Below are 16,039 nucleotides of genomic sequence, written 5' to 3'. Positions count from 1 at the left end.
TCCTAATTTCCTGCTGTACCTACACGCTAACGCTCTGTTTCCTGTACGAGGACACCTAAATCTCTCTGAACACCAACATTTAATAGTTTCTCACCATTTAAAAAATATTCTGTTTCTAATCCTCCTACCGTCTTCTGCACCCTCTCTCCATTTCAATGCCTTTCTGTATATTATGCTATGACTATGGGGTAGAGTAAGAAAGTGGTTGGAGGTTATATAACACATGATCAAAAAATAGTTACTGTGCTGCCTGGAGTTTTGCTGCATTAATTTAGGGAGTCATGCAAGCGTTACACCAAGCTTTGGAATCCAGGTCATTTGACCAAAGGTTATTCACCTCATTTAGGAAATAATTGACTAGAGTCCATGATGGAATGGATTGTACATGGTCGATGCAGGTAATGGGATTGAGGAGTAGGACAAGTGATTTGGCAATGGCCTGAAATCCTTGGGATTTCTACACTTATCACGTGCAGCGTGATTTGCCACCCCAGTGCTGCAATTTTGCATTAAAGGCCCTGGAGCTGGTGAGAATGCTGGTTTATGAGAGGGTTTGGGTGATCACTTGCCCCACTAATGGGTCATGTTGCCTTAGGATTTTCCATTACGGTCCTATATTAGTGTCGGGACTGAAGGATTACTCGGCCTGCTGGCCTATGTGCTGCGTTATATCCGCAGTTACTGTATCTATGCTGTGCTACTTCTGGTACTTGTGGAACCCTCCTGCGCTCGGTGGTAGGCACTTTTCAACAAAGCACTCAATTCATTTGCAGCCAACTTGTCTAAACAAAAGCACAGGACACTTGGCATCAGCTGCTGACCTTGGCCACCGGAAGTGCTTCATTCTGCTTCAGGGTGAGTTCCAGTTCCATTTTGCCTTCGCAGCTCCCAATCTGGACTGGATCGAAGTGAACGGCGTCGGAAGCTTTCCTTGTGAATTGGGGGTGAGGTTCCGAAACTATTTTTGGGTTCCAGCTTGGAGAGAGCTTTGGTTCCATTTCCTGTGAAATAAAATGAGACAATACAACGTTAATGATTACGGCACAGAAGGAGGGCATTCGGCCCATCGTGTCTGTGCCGGCCGAAAAAAAGCTACCCAGCCGAATCGCACTTTCCAGCTCTTGGTCCGTAGCCCTGTAGGTTACGGCACTTGGAAGTGCACATCCAAGTACTTTTTAAATGTGATGGGGTTTCTGCCTCTACCACCCTTTCAGGCAGTGAGTTCCAGACCCCCACCGCCCTCTGGGTGAAAAAAGTTCTCCTCAACTCCGCTCTAATCCTTCTACCAATTACTTTAAATCTATGCCCCCTGGTTATTGACCTCTCTGCTAAGGGAAACAGGTCCTTCCTATCCACGCTATCTAGGCCCCTCATAATTTTATACACCTCAATTAAATCTCCCCTCAGCCTCCTCTGTTCCAAAGAAAACAACCCCAGCCTATCCAATCTTTCCTCATAGCTAAAATTCTCCAGTCCTGGCAACATCCTTGTAAATCTCATACATAAGATTACATACATACATGGGATATACGGCACAGAAACAGGCCATTCGGCCCAACCAGTCCATGCCGGTGTTTATGCTCCACTCGAGCCTCCTCCCGTCTTTCCTCATCTAAATCTATCAGCGTAACCCTCTATTCCCTTCTCCCTCATATGCTTGTCTAGTCTCCCCTTAAATGCATCGATACTATTCGCCTCAACCACTCCCTGTGGTAGCGAGTTCCACATTCTCACCACTCTCTGGGTAAAGAAGTTTCTCCTGAATTCCCTATTGGATTTCTTGGTGACTATCTTATATTGATGGCCTCTAGTTATGCTCTTCCCCACAAGTGGAAACACTCTCTCTGTATCCACTCTATCAAAACCTTTCATAATTTTAAAGACCTCTATTAGGTCACCCCTCAGCCTTCTGTTTTCAAGAGAAAAGCGACCCAGCCTGTTCATCCTTTCCTGATATGTATACCCTCGCATTTCTGGTATCATCCTTGTAAATCTTCTCTGCACCCTCTCCAGTGCCTCTATATCCATTTTATAATATGGCGACCAGAACTGTACACAGTACTCCGAGTGTGGTCGAAGCAAAGTTTGATACAGGTTTAGCATAACTTCACTACTTTTCAATTCTATCCCTCTAGAAATAAACCCTAGTGCCTGGTTTGCTTTTTTATGGCCTTGCTAACCTGTGTCGCAACTTTTAGTGATTTGTGTATTTGTACTCCGAGATCCCTTTGTTCCTCTACCCCACCTAGACTCGCACCCTCCAAGTGATAAGTGACCTCCCTATTCTTCCTACCAAAATGTAATACCTCACATTTATCTGTGTTGAACTTCATTTGCCAATTATATGCCCATTCTGCAAGTTTATTAATGTCCTCCTGTAATTTGCAGTCCCCCTCAGTATTGACTATCCCCCTAATTTGATGTCATCCACCAATTTAGAAATTGTGTTTTTGATTCTAAAGTCTAAATCGTTAATGTAAATTGTGAACAGCAGTGGTCCCAGCGCTGATCCTTGTGGAACACCACTACCCACCTTCTGCCACTGTGAATAGCTACCCTTTACTCCCACTCTCTGCTTTCTGTCCTGAAGCCAGCCAGCAATCCATTCTGCTACTTGTCCCCTGACTCCGCATTCTCTGACCTTGTTCATCAGTCTATTATGGGGTACCTTATCGAAGGCCTTTTGAAAATCTAGATAAATTACATCTACTGCATTACCATTGTCTACTCTCTGTTACCTCCTCAAAAAATTCCTCTGTACCCTCTCTAGTGCAATCACATCCTTCCTGTAATGTGGTGACCAGAACTGCACGCAGTACTCTAGCTGAGGCCTAACTAGTGTTTTATACAGTTCAAGCATAACCTTCCTGCTCTTGTATTCTATGATTCTATGCCTCGACTAATAAAAGGAAAGTATCCCGTATGCCTTCTCCACCTATTTTATTGTTTTATTATTCAGCCTTAGCTTGGCACGGTTAGTAATGCTCTCGCCTCTGAATCTGAAGGTTGTGGGTTTGGGCCCCGCTGCACAACCCGAGTGCGTCATCTAGTCCGACACCAAGGGAGTGCTGCATTGTCAGAGGGGCCGCTCTCCTGGCGAGATGTTATTCACCTCATTGCTCTTTGTGGGACATTAGATTCACCAGAATGATACCAGGGCTTAACGGGTTAAATTATGGGGCCAGGTTGCATAAACTTGGCTTGTATTCCCTTGAGTTTAGAAGATTGAGTGGTGATCTGATCAAGGTCTTCAAAATGATAAAGGGATTCGATAGGATAGAGAAAACCTATTTCCTCTGGTGGGGGAATTCAGTACAAAGGGGCATCATCTTAAAATTAGAACTAGGCACGTCAGGAGTGAAATCACAAAGCACTTTATACAAAGGGTTGTGGAAATCTGTAACTCTCCCCTCCAAAAAGCTGTGGATGCCAAGGACCAATTTAAATTTTCAAGACCAAGATCGATAGAGTTTTGTTAGCTAAGGGATATTGAGCAATGGTGAGTAAATGGAGTTAAGGTACAGATCGGCCATGATCGAATTGACTGACAGAACAGGCTCAAGGGGCTGAATGGCCTACTTCTGTTCCTATGGAGCGTTTGCCTATTTAACAAGCTCTTCAAAAATTAAACTGTTACACAAAGCTCTTTGGAGACATTTTGATGCAAAACTGACTCTGGAAATGCGTAACTGAAGACAGAGAGGTGAGCTGCTGCCAGGTCAATCAGAAACATAGAAGATAGGAGCAGGAGTAGGCCATTCGGCCCCTCGAGCCTGCTCCGCCATTCAATGCGATCATGGCTGATCATCCAAATTCACTACCCTGTCCCTGCCTTCTCCCCATATCCCTTGATCCCTTTAGCCTTAAGAAATATATCTAACTCCTTCTTGAATATATTTAATGAATTGGCCTCAACTGCCTTCTGTGGTAGAGAATTCCACAGGTTCACCACTCTCTGGGTGAAGAAATTCCTCCTCATCTCAGTCCTAAATGGCTTACCCCTTATCCTTAGACTGTGACCCCTGGTTCTGGACTCCCCCGCCATCGGGAACATCCTTCCTGCATCTAGTCTGTCTAGTGCTTAGAATTTTATAAGTTTCAATGAGATCCCCTCTCATTCTTCTAAACTCTAGCGAATATAAGCCTAATTGACCCAATCTCTCTTCATAAGTCATTCCTGCCATCCCAGGTATCAGTCTGGTGAATCTTCGCTGCACTCTCTCCATGGCAAGAACATCCTTCCTCAGAAGGTACGCCTTGCCCTCTTTAACCTTTGCTTGGCACTTGTACTGGGAGCTATTTGTTTGGTTTGTTCACAGGATGTGGGCGATGCTGACAAGGCAGCATTTACTGTGGATCGCTGGGGCATTAAAGAATCAACCAGATGGTGTGGGACTGAATCACGTGTAGGCCAGACCGGGTAGGGGAGGGAGCCTGCCACCCCCCGTCCTTATTGAAGCAGTTGGGCTTTATGACAATCTGGCAGCTTTCGTGGTCATTTTATTTTCACCACTTGCCATGGTGGGATTAAAACGCAGGGCCTCTGGGTTCTAGTCCAATACCGTAACCATACACTAACTTAGCCATATATCAACAACTTGCATTTATATAGCGCCTTTAATGTAGTAAAACGTCCCAAAGTGCTTCACAGGAGCGATTATCAGTCAAATTTTGACACCAAGTCACGTAAGGAGATATTATGACAGATGACCTAAAGCTTGATCAAAGAGGTAGGTCTTAAAAGAGAGAGAGGTAGAAAGATGGAGCGGTTTAGGGGGGGGAATTCCAGAGCTTAGGGCCTTGGCAGCTGAAGGCACGGTTGACAATGGCAGAGCGACTGAAATCGGGGATGCGCAGAAGCCCAGAATTAGAGAGGCGGAGATGTCTTGGGGGGTTGTGAGTTGGAGGAGATCAGAGAGATAGGGAAGGGCGAGGGCCATGAGGGATTTGAAACCAAGGATGAGAATTTTAAAGTCGAGGCGTTGCTTGACTGGGAGTCAACGTAGGTCAGCGAGCACAGGGGTGATGGGCGAACGGGACTTGGTGCGAGTTAGGACACGGGCAGCAGAGTTTTGGATGACCTCAAGTTTACGGAGGGTGGAATGTGGGAGGCCAGCCAGAAGTGCTTTGGAATAGTCACGTCTAGAGGTAACAAAGGCCTGGATGAGTTTCAGCAGCGGATGAGCTGAGGCAGGGGCAGAGTTATCAGCTTCACCAGACTAGTCAGGGGATGCTGATAACTTGCATTTATATAGTGCCATTAATGTAGAAAGGTGCTTCAAAAAAGCATAATCAGGCAAAAGGAGGAGTGATTAAAAGCTTGGTCAAAGAGGTAGGTTTTAAGGAGGGTCTTAAAAGGAGGAGATAAGGGGGAGAGGTTTAGGCAGGGAGTCCAGAGGTGGGGCCCACATGGCCACCAATGGTGGGGCGAAGGGAGTGAGGGATTTACAAGAGGCTAGATTTGGAGGAACACAGATGCATTCAGCTCCCTAGGAGCCACACTCTGGAATTCTCTCCGTCCCTCTCCTCCTTTAAGGCCCTCCATAAGCTCCACTTATTTGACCAACCTTCTGTTCACCCTTCCTAATATTTTCTTGTGTTTCTGAATTCCTACGTTCAATTACGCCCCTGTGAAGCACCTTGGAACGTATTTCTACATTAAAGGCGCTATATAAATGCAAGTTGTTATTGATCTGATAGTTTGAATGTCACTCCGTCATGCTCTCAACCTGCATTGGTGAAGTCCTGGGCGACGTTTTTGCACTTTCAGGGAACTCGTGCCAGAATAATGAGATTCCGCTCAGCTGCAGGTTCTTGTGGGCGAAAGCCGTGGGATGGTGAATGTTAATGTCTGGACTCTCGTTTGCAGATTCATCACGGTATTCAATTCTGGAAGAGAGAGCGAGGCAATGAGGAGTTACACTGGCATTCAGAACTAAGAGAGAGAGAGGCAGCATCACATTCAGAACACAGCGCAAGCTCTTTTCACACTGACCTACAAACATACGAACCTACGAAAAATAAAGGACAGGTAGAGGCATATTGGCCCATCCAGCATGTCCCCTCCAGTTGTGATCACAATACATACATTCCCCACTCCGTCTGCCTTTAGACAGGTACTAGCACTACTTACAGTGTCAGCCGTGGCTCAGTGGGCAGCACTCTCGCCTCCGAGTCAGAAGGCTGTAGGTTCAAGACACACTCCAGAGACTTGAGCACAAAAATCTAGACTGACACGCCAGTGCAGTGCTGAGGGAGTGCTGCACTGTTGGAGGTGCCGTCTTCCAGATGAGACATTAATCCGAGGCCCCGTCTGCTCTCTCAGGTGGACGTAAAAGATCCAATGGCACTATTTGACAAAGAGCAGGCGAGTTCTCCCCGGTGTCCTGGGCCAATATTTATTACTCATTCAACATCACAAAAAAAAAAAGATTATCTGGTCGTTATCTCATTGCTGTTTGTGTGATCTTGCGGTTCGCAAACTGGCTGCCGCGTTTCCTACATTTCGACACTTCAAAAGTACTTCATTGGCTGTAAAGTGCTTTGGGATGTCCTGAAGTCGTGAAAGGCGCTTTGGAATTGCAAGTTCTTTCTTTTAATCTCTCATACCAGTCCCCTGCCTTTTCCCCATATCCATGGTACCCATACATCCCAAACGATCTCCCTTTTAAACTGCCAACAGCAGATTACAAAGCGAGTGATTGTAACTAATTTACTACATGTGTGTTGGTAAACATTGCTATCCACTAGATTATTGGTAGCAAGCAAATCATTTTCACCCTGTTTATATCTCTAGACCTATTACTGCCCTGCTCTTTTCTAGTCCAGTACCATAACCACCACACGACCAGGTACAACTCACTGGCAAACTAAAGACTGAGAGTTCAAATTCCACCACGGCAAGCTGTGAAACGGAATTGAATAAACTTGGTAATTTGTGACCATGAAGCTGTTGGATTGACGTAAATACTCAACTGTTTCACTGATGTCCTTCAGGGAAGGGAAGCTGCCGTCCTTGGGCGAACGAGGCCCGACCAGAGAGCTTGGACCTGGGGGAGAGCAGAGGCGCAACCGGCGGCACTTAAAAGCGGCGGCAGCGAACGAGGCCCGACCAGAGAGCTTGGGCCTGGGGGAGAGCAGAGGCGCGACCGGCGGCAGCGAACGAGGCGTACCAATTCAACAGCAGGAGAGGTAAAAAGTAATCCAAGTGTGACGTCACCAGGAAGCAGGTAAGTGATTGGTTGGTTGGTGAGTATTTCTTTTATTACAAGATTAAATTCTGCGGTTTATATTTTCTTCGGTCTCTGTGGTGTAGTGGGGACAGTTGGTAAATAAGCGCCCTAGAGTATATCTTTAACTGGTGGTATTGAATTAATTTAAATTAATTAAAGGGGTAAGTCATGCCAGGAGAGCCCAGCCCCGTGTTATGCTCCTCTTGCTCTATGTGGGAATTCAGGGACGCTGCCGGTGTCCCTGATGACCACGTGTGCCAGAAATGCATCCAGCTGCAGCTACTAACGGGCCGTATTGAGGCGCTGGAGCTGTGGATGGATGGGTTGTGGAGCATTCACGATGCTGAGGGGGTCGTGGATTACACGTATGATGAGTTGGTCACGCCGCAGGGTAGGGCTGCACAGGCAGAAGGGAAATGGGTGACCACCAGGCGGAGCAGTAGAAGCAGGCAGGTAGTGTAGGAGACCCCTGTGGCCATCCCCCTTTCAAACAGGTATACCAATTTGGACACTGTTGAGGGGGATGACTCACCAGAGGAAGGCAGCAGCAGCCAACTTCCTGGCACCGGGGGTGTTGCTGCTGCTCAGGAAGGGAGGAAAAAGAGTCGGAGAGCAATAGTGGTAGGGGATTCTATCGTAAGGGGAACAGATAGACGGTTCTGTGGCCGTAGACGTGACTCCAGGATGGTTTGTTGCCTCCCTGGTGCCAGGGTCAAGGATGTCACTGAACGGCCGCAGGGCATTCTGAAGGGGGGGGGTGAACAGGCAGAGGTTGTGGTTCACATTGGGACCAACGACATAGGTAGGAAGAGGGATGAGGTCCTACAACAAGAATTTAGGGAGCTAGGTAGCAGATTAAAGAGCAGGACCTCAAAGGTTGTAATCTCTGGATTACTCCCGGTGCCACTGTGGTAAACCACTGTTTGTATTCCACTGTGTACATGCCTGGACATGCCTCGGCTGACTCCTCCCACAAGTCCTAGTATAAAGGTGACTGCTCCCCAGCCCTTTGTATTTCTGGACCGGTCGACCACTCGAGGCAGACCTTCATTCTTTTGTTAATAAAAGCCTTTAGTTACTCCCTTAACTCTCAGTCTTTTATGAGTAATTGATAGCGCATCAGCCACGTGCTAGTGAGTATAGGAATAGGAGGATAGAGCAGATGAATGCGTGGCTAAAGAGTTGGTGCAGGAGGGAGGGCTTTAGTTTCCTGGATCACTGGGCCTGCTTCTGGGAAAGGTGGGACTTGTACAAGTCGGACGGGTTGCAGCTGAACCAGAGCGAGACAAATATCCTTGCGGGGAGGTTTGTTAGCACTGCTCGGGGGGGTTTAAACTAAAATGGCAGGGGGTTGGGAACCTGAGCAGGGAGACAGAGGAATAAAAGCAAAAGATAGGAAGGAGAAAAACAAAAGTGGCAGTCAGAGAAATCAACGGTTTAAATCAAACGTGGCCACAGTAAATAATAATTCTAATAGGTCTAAGAGCGTTAAAAAAACAAGCCTGAAGGCTTTGTGTCTTAATGCGAGGAGCATTTGTAATAAGGTGGATGAATTGGCTGCGCAAATAGAGGTAAACGAATACGATTTGGTTGGGATTACAGAAACGTGGCTCAAGGATGGCCAAGACTGGGAACTCAACATCCAGGGGTATTCGATATTCAGGAAAGATAGGCAAAAAGGAAAGGGAGGTGGGGTAGCATTACTGGTTAAAGAAGGGATTAATACAATTGTAATGAAGGATATTAGCTCTGATGATGTGGAATCTGTATGGGTAGAATTGAGAAATACTAAGGGGAAAAAAACATTAGTGGGAGTGGTATATAGACCTCCAAACAGTAAGGTGGAGGTTGGGGATGGCATTAAAAGGGAAATTAAAGAAGCGTGCAATAAGGGCACAGCAGTCATCATGGGTGACTTTAATCTACAGATAGATTGGGCCAACCAAATTAGTAACAATACTGTGGAGGAGGAATTCCTGGAGTGTTTACGGGATGGTTTCCTGGACCAATATGTCGAGGAACCAACCAGAGATCAGGCCATCTTAGACTGGGTATTATGTAACGAGAAAGGATTAATTAGCAATCTTGTTGTACGAGGCCCCTTGGGTCAGAGCGATCATAATGTGATCGAATTCTTCATTAAGATGGAGAATGAAGTAGTTGACTCAGAGACAAGGGTCCTCAATTTAAATAAAGGAAACTACAATGGTCTGAGGAGCGAGTTGGGTAGGATTGAGTGGGGAATGGCGCTCAAAGGGTTGACGGTGGATAGGCAATGGCAAACATTCAAAGACCGAATGGATGAGTTACAGAATTTGTTCATCCCAGTTTGGCATAAAAATAAAACAAAAAAGGTGACTCAACCGTGGCTAACAAGGGAAATTAGGGATAGCATAAGATCCAAGGAGAGGACATATAAATTGGCTAGAAAAAGCAATAATCCTGAGGATTGGGAGCAGTTTAGGAGTCAACAAAGGAGGACAAAGGGATTAATTAAGAAAGGGAAAATAGAATATGAGAGTAAGCTAGCAGGGAACATAAAAACTGACTGTAAAAGCTTTTATAGATATGTGAAGAGAAAAAGATTAGTGAAGTCAAGCGTAGGTCCCTTACAGTCAGAATCAGGGGAATTTATAATGGGAAACAAGGAAATGACAGACCAACTAAATACATACTTTGGTTCTGTCTTCACAAAGGAGGACACAAATAACCTCCCAGAGATGCCGGGGAACATAGGGTCTGATGAAAGCGAGGAACTGAAAGAAATCAGTATTTGTAGGAAAATGGTGTTAGGAAAATTGATGGGACTGAAGGCCGATAAATCCCCAGGGCCTGATGGTCTACATCCCAGGGTACTTAAGGAAGTGGCCCTAGAGATAGTAGATGCATTACTGGTCATCTTCCAGAACTCGATAGACTCTGGAACGGTACCCACGGATTGGAGGGTAGCTAATGTTACCCCACTATTCAAAAAAGGTGGTAGAGAAAAAGCGGGGAATTATAGACCGGTAAGCCTGACATCGGTAGTGGGGAAAATGCAAGAGTCTATTATAAAAGATGTAATAGCAGAGCACTTGGAAAGCAGTGACAGGATCGGACAAAGTCAACATGGATTTACAAAAGGTAAATCATGCTTGACTAATCTACTGGAATTTTTTGAGGATGTAACTGGTAAAATAGGTAAGGGAGAACCAGTGGATGTGGTGTATTTGGACTTTCAGAAGGCTTTCGATAAGGTCCCGCATAAGAGATTAGCGTGCAAAATTAAGGCACATGGGATTGGGGGCAAGGTATTGACTTGGATAGAGAACTGGTTGGCGGACAGAAAGCAAAGAGTTGGAATAAACGGGTCGTTTTCCGAGTGGCAGGCAGTGACTAGTGGGGTACCGCAAGGATCGGTCCTAGGACCCCAGCTGTTCACAATATATATTAATGATCTGGACGAGGGAATTGGATGTAATATCTCCAAATTTGCAGACGACACAAAGCTGGGCGGGAGGGTAAGCTGTGAGGAGGATGTCGGGAAACTCCAGTACGATTTGGACAGGTTGGGTGATTGGGCAGAAACATGGCAAATGCACTATAATGTGGATAAATGTGAGGTTATCCACTTTGGTGGCAAAAACAGGAAGGCAGATTATTATTTGAATGGCAATAGATTGGGAGAAGGGGAAGTGCAAAGAGACCTGGGTGTCCTTGTGCACCAGTCGCTGAAGGTAAGCATGCAGGTGCAGCAGGCGGTTAAGAAGGCAAATGGTATGTGGGCCTTCGTAGCAAGGGTTCGAGTACAGGAACAAGGATGTCTTGCTACAGTTGTACAGGGTCTTGGTGAGACCGCACCTTGAGTATTGTGTGCAGTTTTGGTCACCTTACCTGAAGAAGGATGTTCTTGCCATGGAGGGAGTGCAGCGAAGATTCACCAGGCTGATACCTGGGATGGCAGGAATGACGTATGAGGAGAGATTGTGTCGATTGGGCTTATACTCACTGGAGTTTAGAAGATTGAGAGGGGATCTCATCGAAACCTATAAAATTCTGTCAGGTCTGGACAGACTAGATGCAGGAAGGATGTTCCCGATGGCCAGGGAGTCCAGAACCAGGGGTCATAGTCTAAGGATAAGGGGTAAGCCATTTAGGACTGAAATGAGGAGGAATTTCTTCACCCAGAGAGCGGTGAACCTGTGGAATTCTCTACCACAGAGGGCGGTGGAGGCCAATTCATTAAATATATTCAAGAAAGAGTTGGATATATTTCTTGAGGCTAAAGGGGTCAAGGGATATGGGGAGAAGGCAGGGACAGGGTACTGAATTTGGATGATCAGCCATGATCTCATTGAATGGCGGAGCAGGCTCAAGGGGCCGAATGGCCTACTCCTGCTCCTAGTTTCTATGTTTACCCGGTCTGGCCTACACATGATTCTAGTCCCACGCTATATCATTGACTCTTAAAAAGAAAGTCTTGCATTTCTATGGTGCCCTTCACGATCTCAGGATGTCCCAAAGCACTTTACAGCCAATGAAGTACTTTTGAAGTATACTCACTGTTGTAATATAGGAAACGCGGCAGCCAATTTGCACACAGCAAGATCCCACAAACAGCAATGAGATAAATGATTAGATAATCTGTTTTAGTGATGTTGGTTGAGGGATAAATATTGGCCTGGACACTGGGGAGAACTCCCCTGCTCTTCTTTGAAACAGTGCAACGGGATATTTTACGTCCACCTGAGAGGGCCTCGGTTTAACGTCTCAACCAAAAGATGACACCTCCGACAGTGCAGCTCTCCCTCAGTACTGCCCCTCCGACAGTGCAGTGTTCCCTCAGTACTGCCCCTCCGACAGTGCAGCTCACCCTCAGTACTGCCCCTCCGACAGTGCAGTGTTCCCTCAGTACTGCCCCTCCGACTGTGCAGCGCTCCCTCAGTACTGCCCCTCCGACAGTGCGGCACTCCCTCAGTACTGCCCCTCCGACAGTGCAGCTCACCCTCAGTACTGCCCCTCCGACAGTGCGGCACTCCCTCAGTACTGCCCCTCCGACAGTGCAGTGTTCCCTCAGTACTGCCCCTCCGACTGTGCAGCGCTCCCTCAGTACTGCCCCTCCGACAGTGCGGCACTCCCTCAGTACTGCCCCTCCGACAGTGCAGCGCACCCTCAGTACTGCCCCTCCGACAGTGCAGCGCACCCTCAGTACTGCCCCTCCGACAGTGCGGCGCTCCCTCAGTACTGCCCCTCCGACAGTGCGGCGCTCCCTCAGTACTGGCACTGGGACTGACAGCCTCGACTTCGTGCTCAAGTCTCTGAAGTGGGACTCAAACCCACAACCTGCTGACTCAGAGGCGAGAGAGATACCCACTGAGCCACGGCAGACAATCTGAAGTGGCCGAGCAAGCCACTCATTTGTACACAATTGCTATGAAACACGGAAAGAAAAATACACAGCAACTGGAGATGGGCAGTAAATGCAGCCTTGCAAGGAGAGGAAAGGTACTTGATTTACCTCTGTACACGAATCTCCAGCGCGACCCCAGTTTTTGAATTCTCTGGGACGTGCTCGATCCTGAGAACGGTATCTAGAAATGTAAGCTTGACTCTTCTTAGAACTGAAAACAGAACAGGACAAAGGAACGCACGTTAGCTTCAGGAGGTAAAGTATTGGAAACAAATCACTGACGAGCCCTTCCCACTGCAAAATTAAGAGCGTCTGGAGGCTGCCCTGACAGATCAGCGAGTAAAGGCAACCAGTGTTTCACTGAGTCTGTGTTGAGTCTGTCTGACCTCCGCTCCGGTCACAGTAGGTGTAATAGAGCCACCTGGTGGACTACTGATGTATATAAAGCCATGTGCAGTATAGTTCTTACCGGAAGCCATGTTGTGCTGTTGTATATATATGCTGTGTCTCAAGATATCACAGAATTGGCGATGAGGATGCGATTGCGGATTCCCTAGCTGAAATTTTTGTTGGAGGATAATCCTGCCAACCGATGGAGGGGCTGTTAGAGGCTTTTCGTTTGCAGAAAAACTTAAAATTCCAAGGTAAATTTCGAGCACATGTGGCTGAACTATCGACGTTGCCAGAGTCCAGATGGCCGCGCCTATGGGAATAATAGGGCGCTTGGGTGAGTTCCATTGTGACCGAGAGACTTTTGGAGCAGCTAGAAATGTTTTTCACCATGAATAGTATCTTCAAAGTCCCCGATGATGTAAACTGTAACCGGTCGGTTTTAGAAATGAAATGGGCTATTTTTTTGACTGAAGCAGGCCCCGAGGTGGATGAAACCCTGAAAAATGTGCTTGTTCCTGCCACGCCGAAGGACACGGCACTGAAGGAGCTCCTAACCAAGTTAGAACAGCACTGCAGTCCTGAGCCCTTGGAAATTGCTGAAAGTTATCGTTTTGGAACACGCGCTCAATTAAATGACGAGGGTGTCAGTGAGTACATTGTAGCTTTAAAAAAGCTATCCATTCACTGTCATTTCAGAAACTTTCAGAACCGAGCTTTGCGTGACCGCTTTGTTTGTGGGTTGAAAAATGAACGTATCAGAAGTAAATTGTTGACAACCCCTAACTTGACTTTTGACTTAGCTTGTCAGACAGCTATGTCGATGGATATGGCCAACCGATACTCCAGAGAGTTCCACGCCATTTCCAGTTGTCAGACAACCGAGGTGAATCGGCTGCAGGCTAAAAGTAAAAGGCAGTTGGGCCCCAAGGCCTCAGCAACTGGCCAAGGTAACAGTGCAATGAAGTCGTGCTATCGGTGCCTGGGACAACACATCGCTCACAGCTGTCCATATGTGGAGGCAGAGTGTTTCTACTGCAAGAGAACTGGGCATCTTGCGAAGGCGTGCCGACAGAAGAGTAAACCGACCGGCAATGCTAGAAGTAGAAATCTCCAGACACTACAGACCGTTGAAGAGAAGCAGCAGGACGAGGAGTTTTTGGAGATTCATGTCATCAGGAGCACGAAGGTATCGAACAGCGATTCGCGAGGTATCGTCATCCAAGTAGATGTCGTAGGAACCAGGATACCCATGGAAATCGACACTGGTGCATCCGTGAGCGTCGGACCGGGAATCACTATATCGCGACAAGTTGTGTGATTATCGACTAGAGAAATCGAAGGTAGAGCTGCGAGGCTACGCAGGAGAGCAAATCCCTGTAGTGGGAAGTGTCACCATACCAGTGAAATACAAGGATCAGTGTCAGAGCTTGCCTCTCATAGTAGTGGCAGGAGACAAGCCTGCCTTGATGGGTAGAAACTGGTTGGGATCACTGAAGCTGGATTGGAATGAGACTTTTCGTGTGGAAGTGAAATTTGCATCGAAAGATGATGTCATCAAGCAGTATCCGAAGGTGTTCAGCGAAATGGGCAGTCCGATCCAAGACTTCAAGGCGAGTGTCAGAGTGCAGAAGGACGCAAGACCAGTTTACTGCAAGCCACGTCCCGTACTATACGCACTCAAGGAGAAAGTTGAGAAAGAACTCAAAAGACTAGAAACTGAGAACATTATCTCCAAGGTAGATCTGAGTAATTGGGCTACACCCATTGTTGTTGTACCTAAGTAAGGTAAGGTTGTGTGGTGATTATAAGGTAACCATAAACCGGGTTCTAGAGTGTAATCTACCGAATATGTTGCCAAACGTGGAAGATTTGTTCACAACGCTGACAGGTGGTCAGATCTTTTCGAAGTTAGATCTCACAAACGCCTACCTACAACTTGAGTTAGATGAAGAGTCCAAGTCATGCTTGACTATAAATACTCACCGAGGCCTATATCAGTTCAATAGGCTACCATTTGGAGTGTCTTCTGCCCCCAACATATTCCAGGGGGTGATGAACCAAATTTTGCAAGGGATTGAAGGGGTAGTGTGTTATTTGGATGACATACTCATTTCAGCACCAAACCACGATGAGGCGTTGAATGAAGTGCTCAAACGGCTAGAGAAGCACGGAGTACGAGTGACAGTTCACAAGTGTGAGCTGTTTCAAAACTCAGTGGAGTACTTAGGGCACAGAGTAGACAAAGATGGTTTACATCCAACCAAGGGAAAGCTGGATGCAATCAGAAATGCACCCACTCCCAAGAAGGTCTCTGAACTTCGATCATTTTTGGGTCTTTTGAATGATTATGGAAAGTTCCTCCCAAACTTGGCTACATTGTTACATCCACTGAATGAGCTGTTGAGAAAACAGGTCCCTTGGAAGTGGACAAAAGAGTGCAAAAGCCAGTTAGTAGAGAGTACAGGTAGACTATCCTTTATCCGAAAACCTCGGGACCAGCCGAGTTTCGGATAAAGGAGAATTTCGGATTTCGGAAGGTGGGTCGGCGGGGGTCCGGCGGGGGGTCGTGCGCACGACTTACGCTGACGCTCAGCGTAAGTCAGTCGGGGTCGGCGGGGGTCGGGGCCGGCGGTTGGTTTCCTTTTAATCTAGCATTCTGACACACTGAGTATATGACTTGCCCATGGCCCTGGAGATCTGGTTTAAATGTAAAATCTTTGTGGAAGGTGGATCCTATTAGTCTTGAGCTTTGGAGTGCACGTCATGCCTGATGTGAGAAATTGACTGTCCGAGAGGCCGTGGTGCATTCACCGTGGTGCGTACGCTGATCTTGCAAATTCTTGTCCTCATCACAGTGTTAGAGATGAAAAGTGATTGGAGTAACCCAGGTGACTCAGTGAGTAAATACATTTCTGCAAAGGATCTGAGATTAGTGGGGTTGCATAATCCGCAAAATTCAAAATCAGAACACCAAGTCCTGCTGGCGGTTGTCGGGGCTGGCGGGGTCGGCGGTTGTCGGGGCCGG

The 16,039-nt window shown here is 47.0% G+C and overlaps 1 protein-coding gene across 5 annotated transcripts in view; it reads right to left on the bottom strand.

The window, feature by feature from the left end:
* atg2b (autophagy related 2B) overlaps window positions 1–16,039 on the bottom strand; it is a 152,977-nt gene that overhangs the window by 118,110 nt on the left and 18,828 nt on the right. For all 5 annotated transcript variants that reach the window (XR_015080165.1, XM_086002549.1, XM_086002553.1 and 2 more), the window contains exons 4-6: window positions 12,730–12,832; window positions 5,730–5,889; window positions 822–1,001 (exon numbers count right to left, since the gene is read on the bottom strand). Coding sequence is in view for 4 of the 5 variants with exons in the window: in XM_086002549.1 (XP_085858675.1) it covers window positions 822–1,001; window positions 5,730–5,889; window positions 12,730–12,832 (443 nt within the window). In the remaining variant the exon portion in view is untranslated. The remainder of the gene's footprint in view (window positions 1–821; window positions 1,002–5,729; window positions 5,890–12,729; window positions 12,833–16,039) is intronic.

The sequence above is a fragment of the Somniosus microcephalus genome, chromosome 12 (genome assembly GCF_052327205.1).
Source record: "Somniosus microcephalus isolate GS21.2 chromosome 12, FLI_Smic_1.0, whole genome shotgun sequence".
In the NCBI taxonomy this organism is placed as follows: Eukaryota; Metazoa; Chordata; class Chondrichthyes; order Squaliformes; family Somniosidae; genus Somniosus; species Somniosus microcephalus.
Note: the sequence above shows the minus strand (reverse complement) of the source record. Positions and strands in the feature narration are given on the sequence as shown.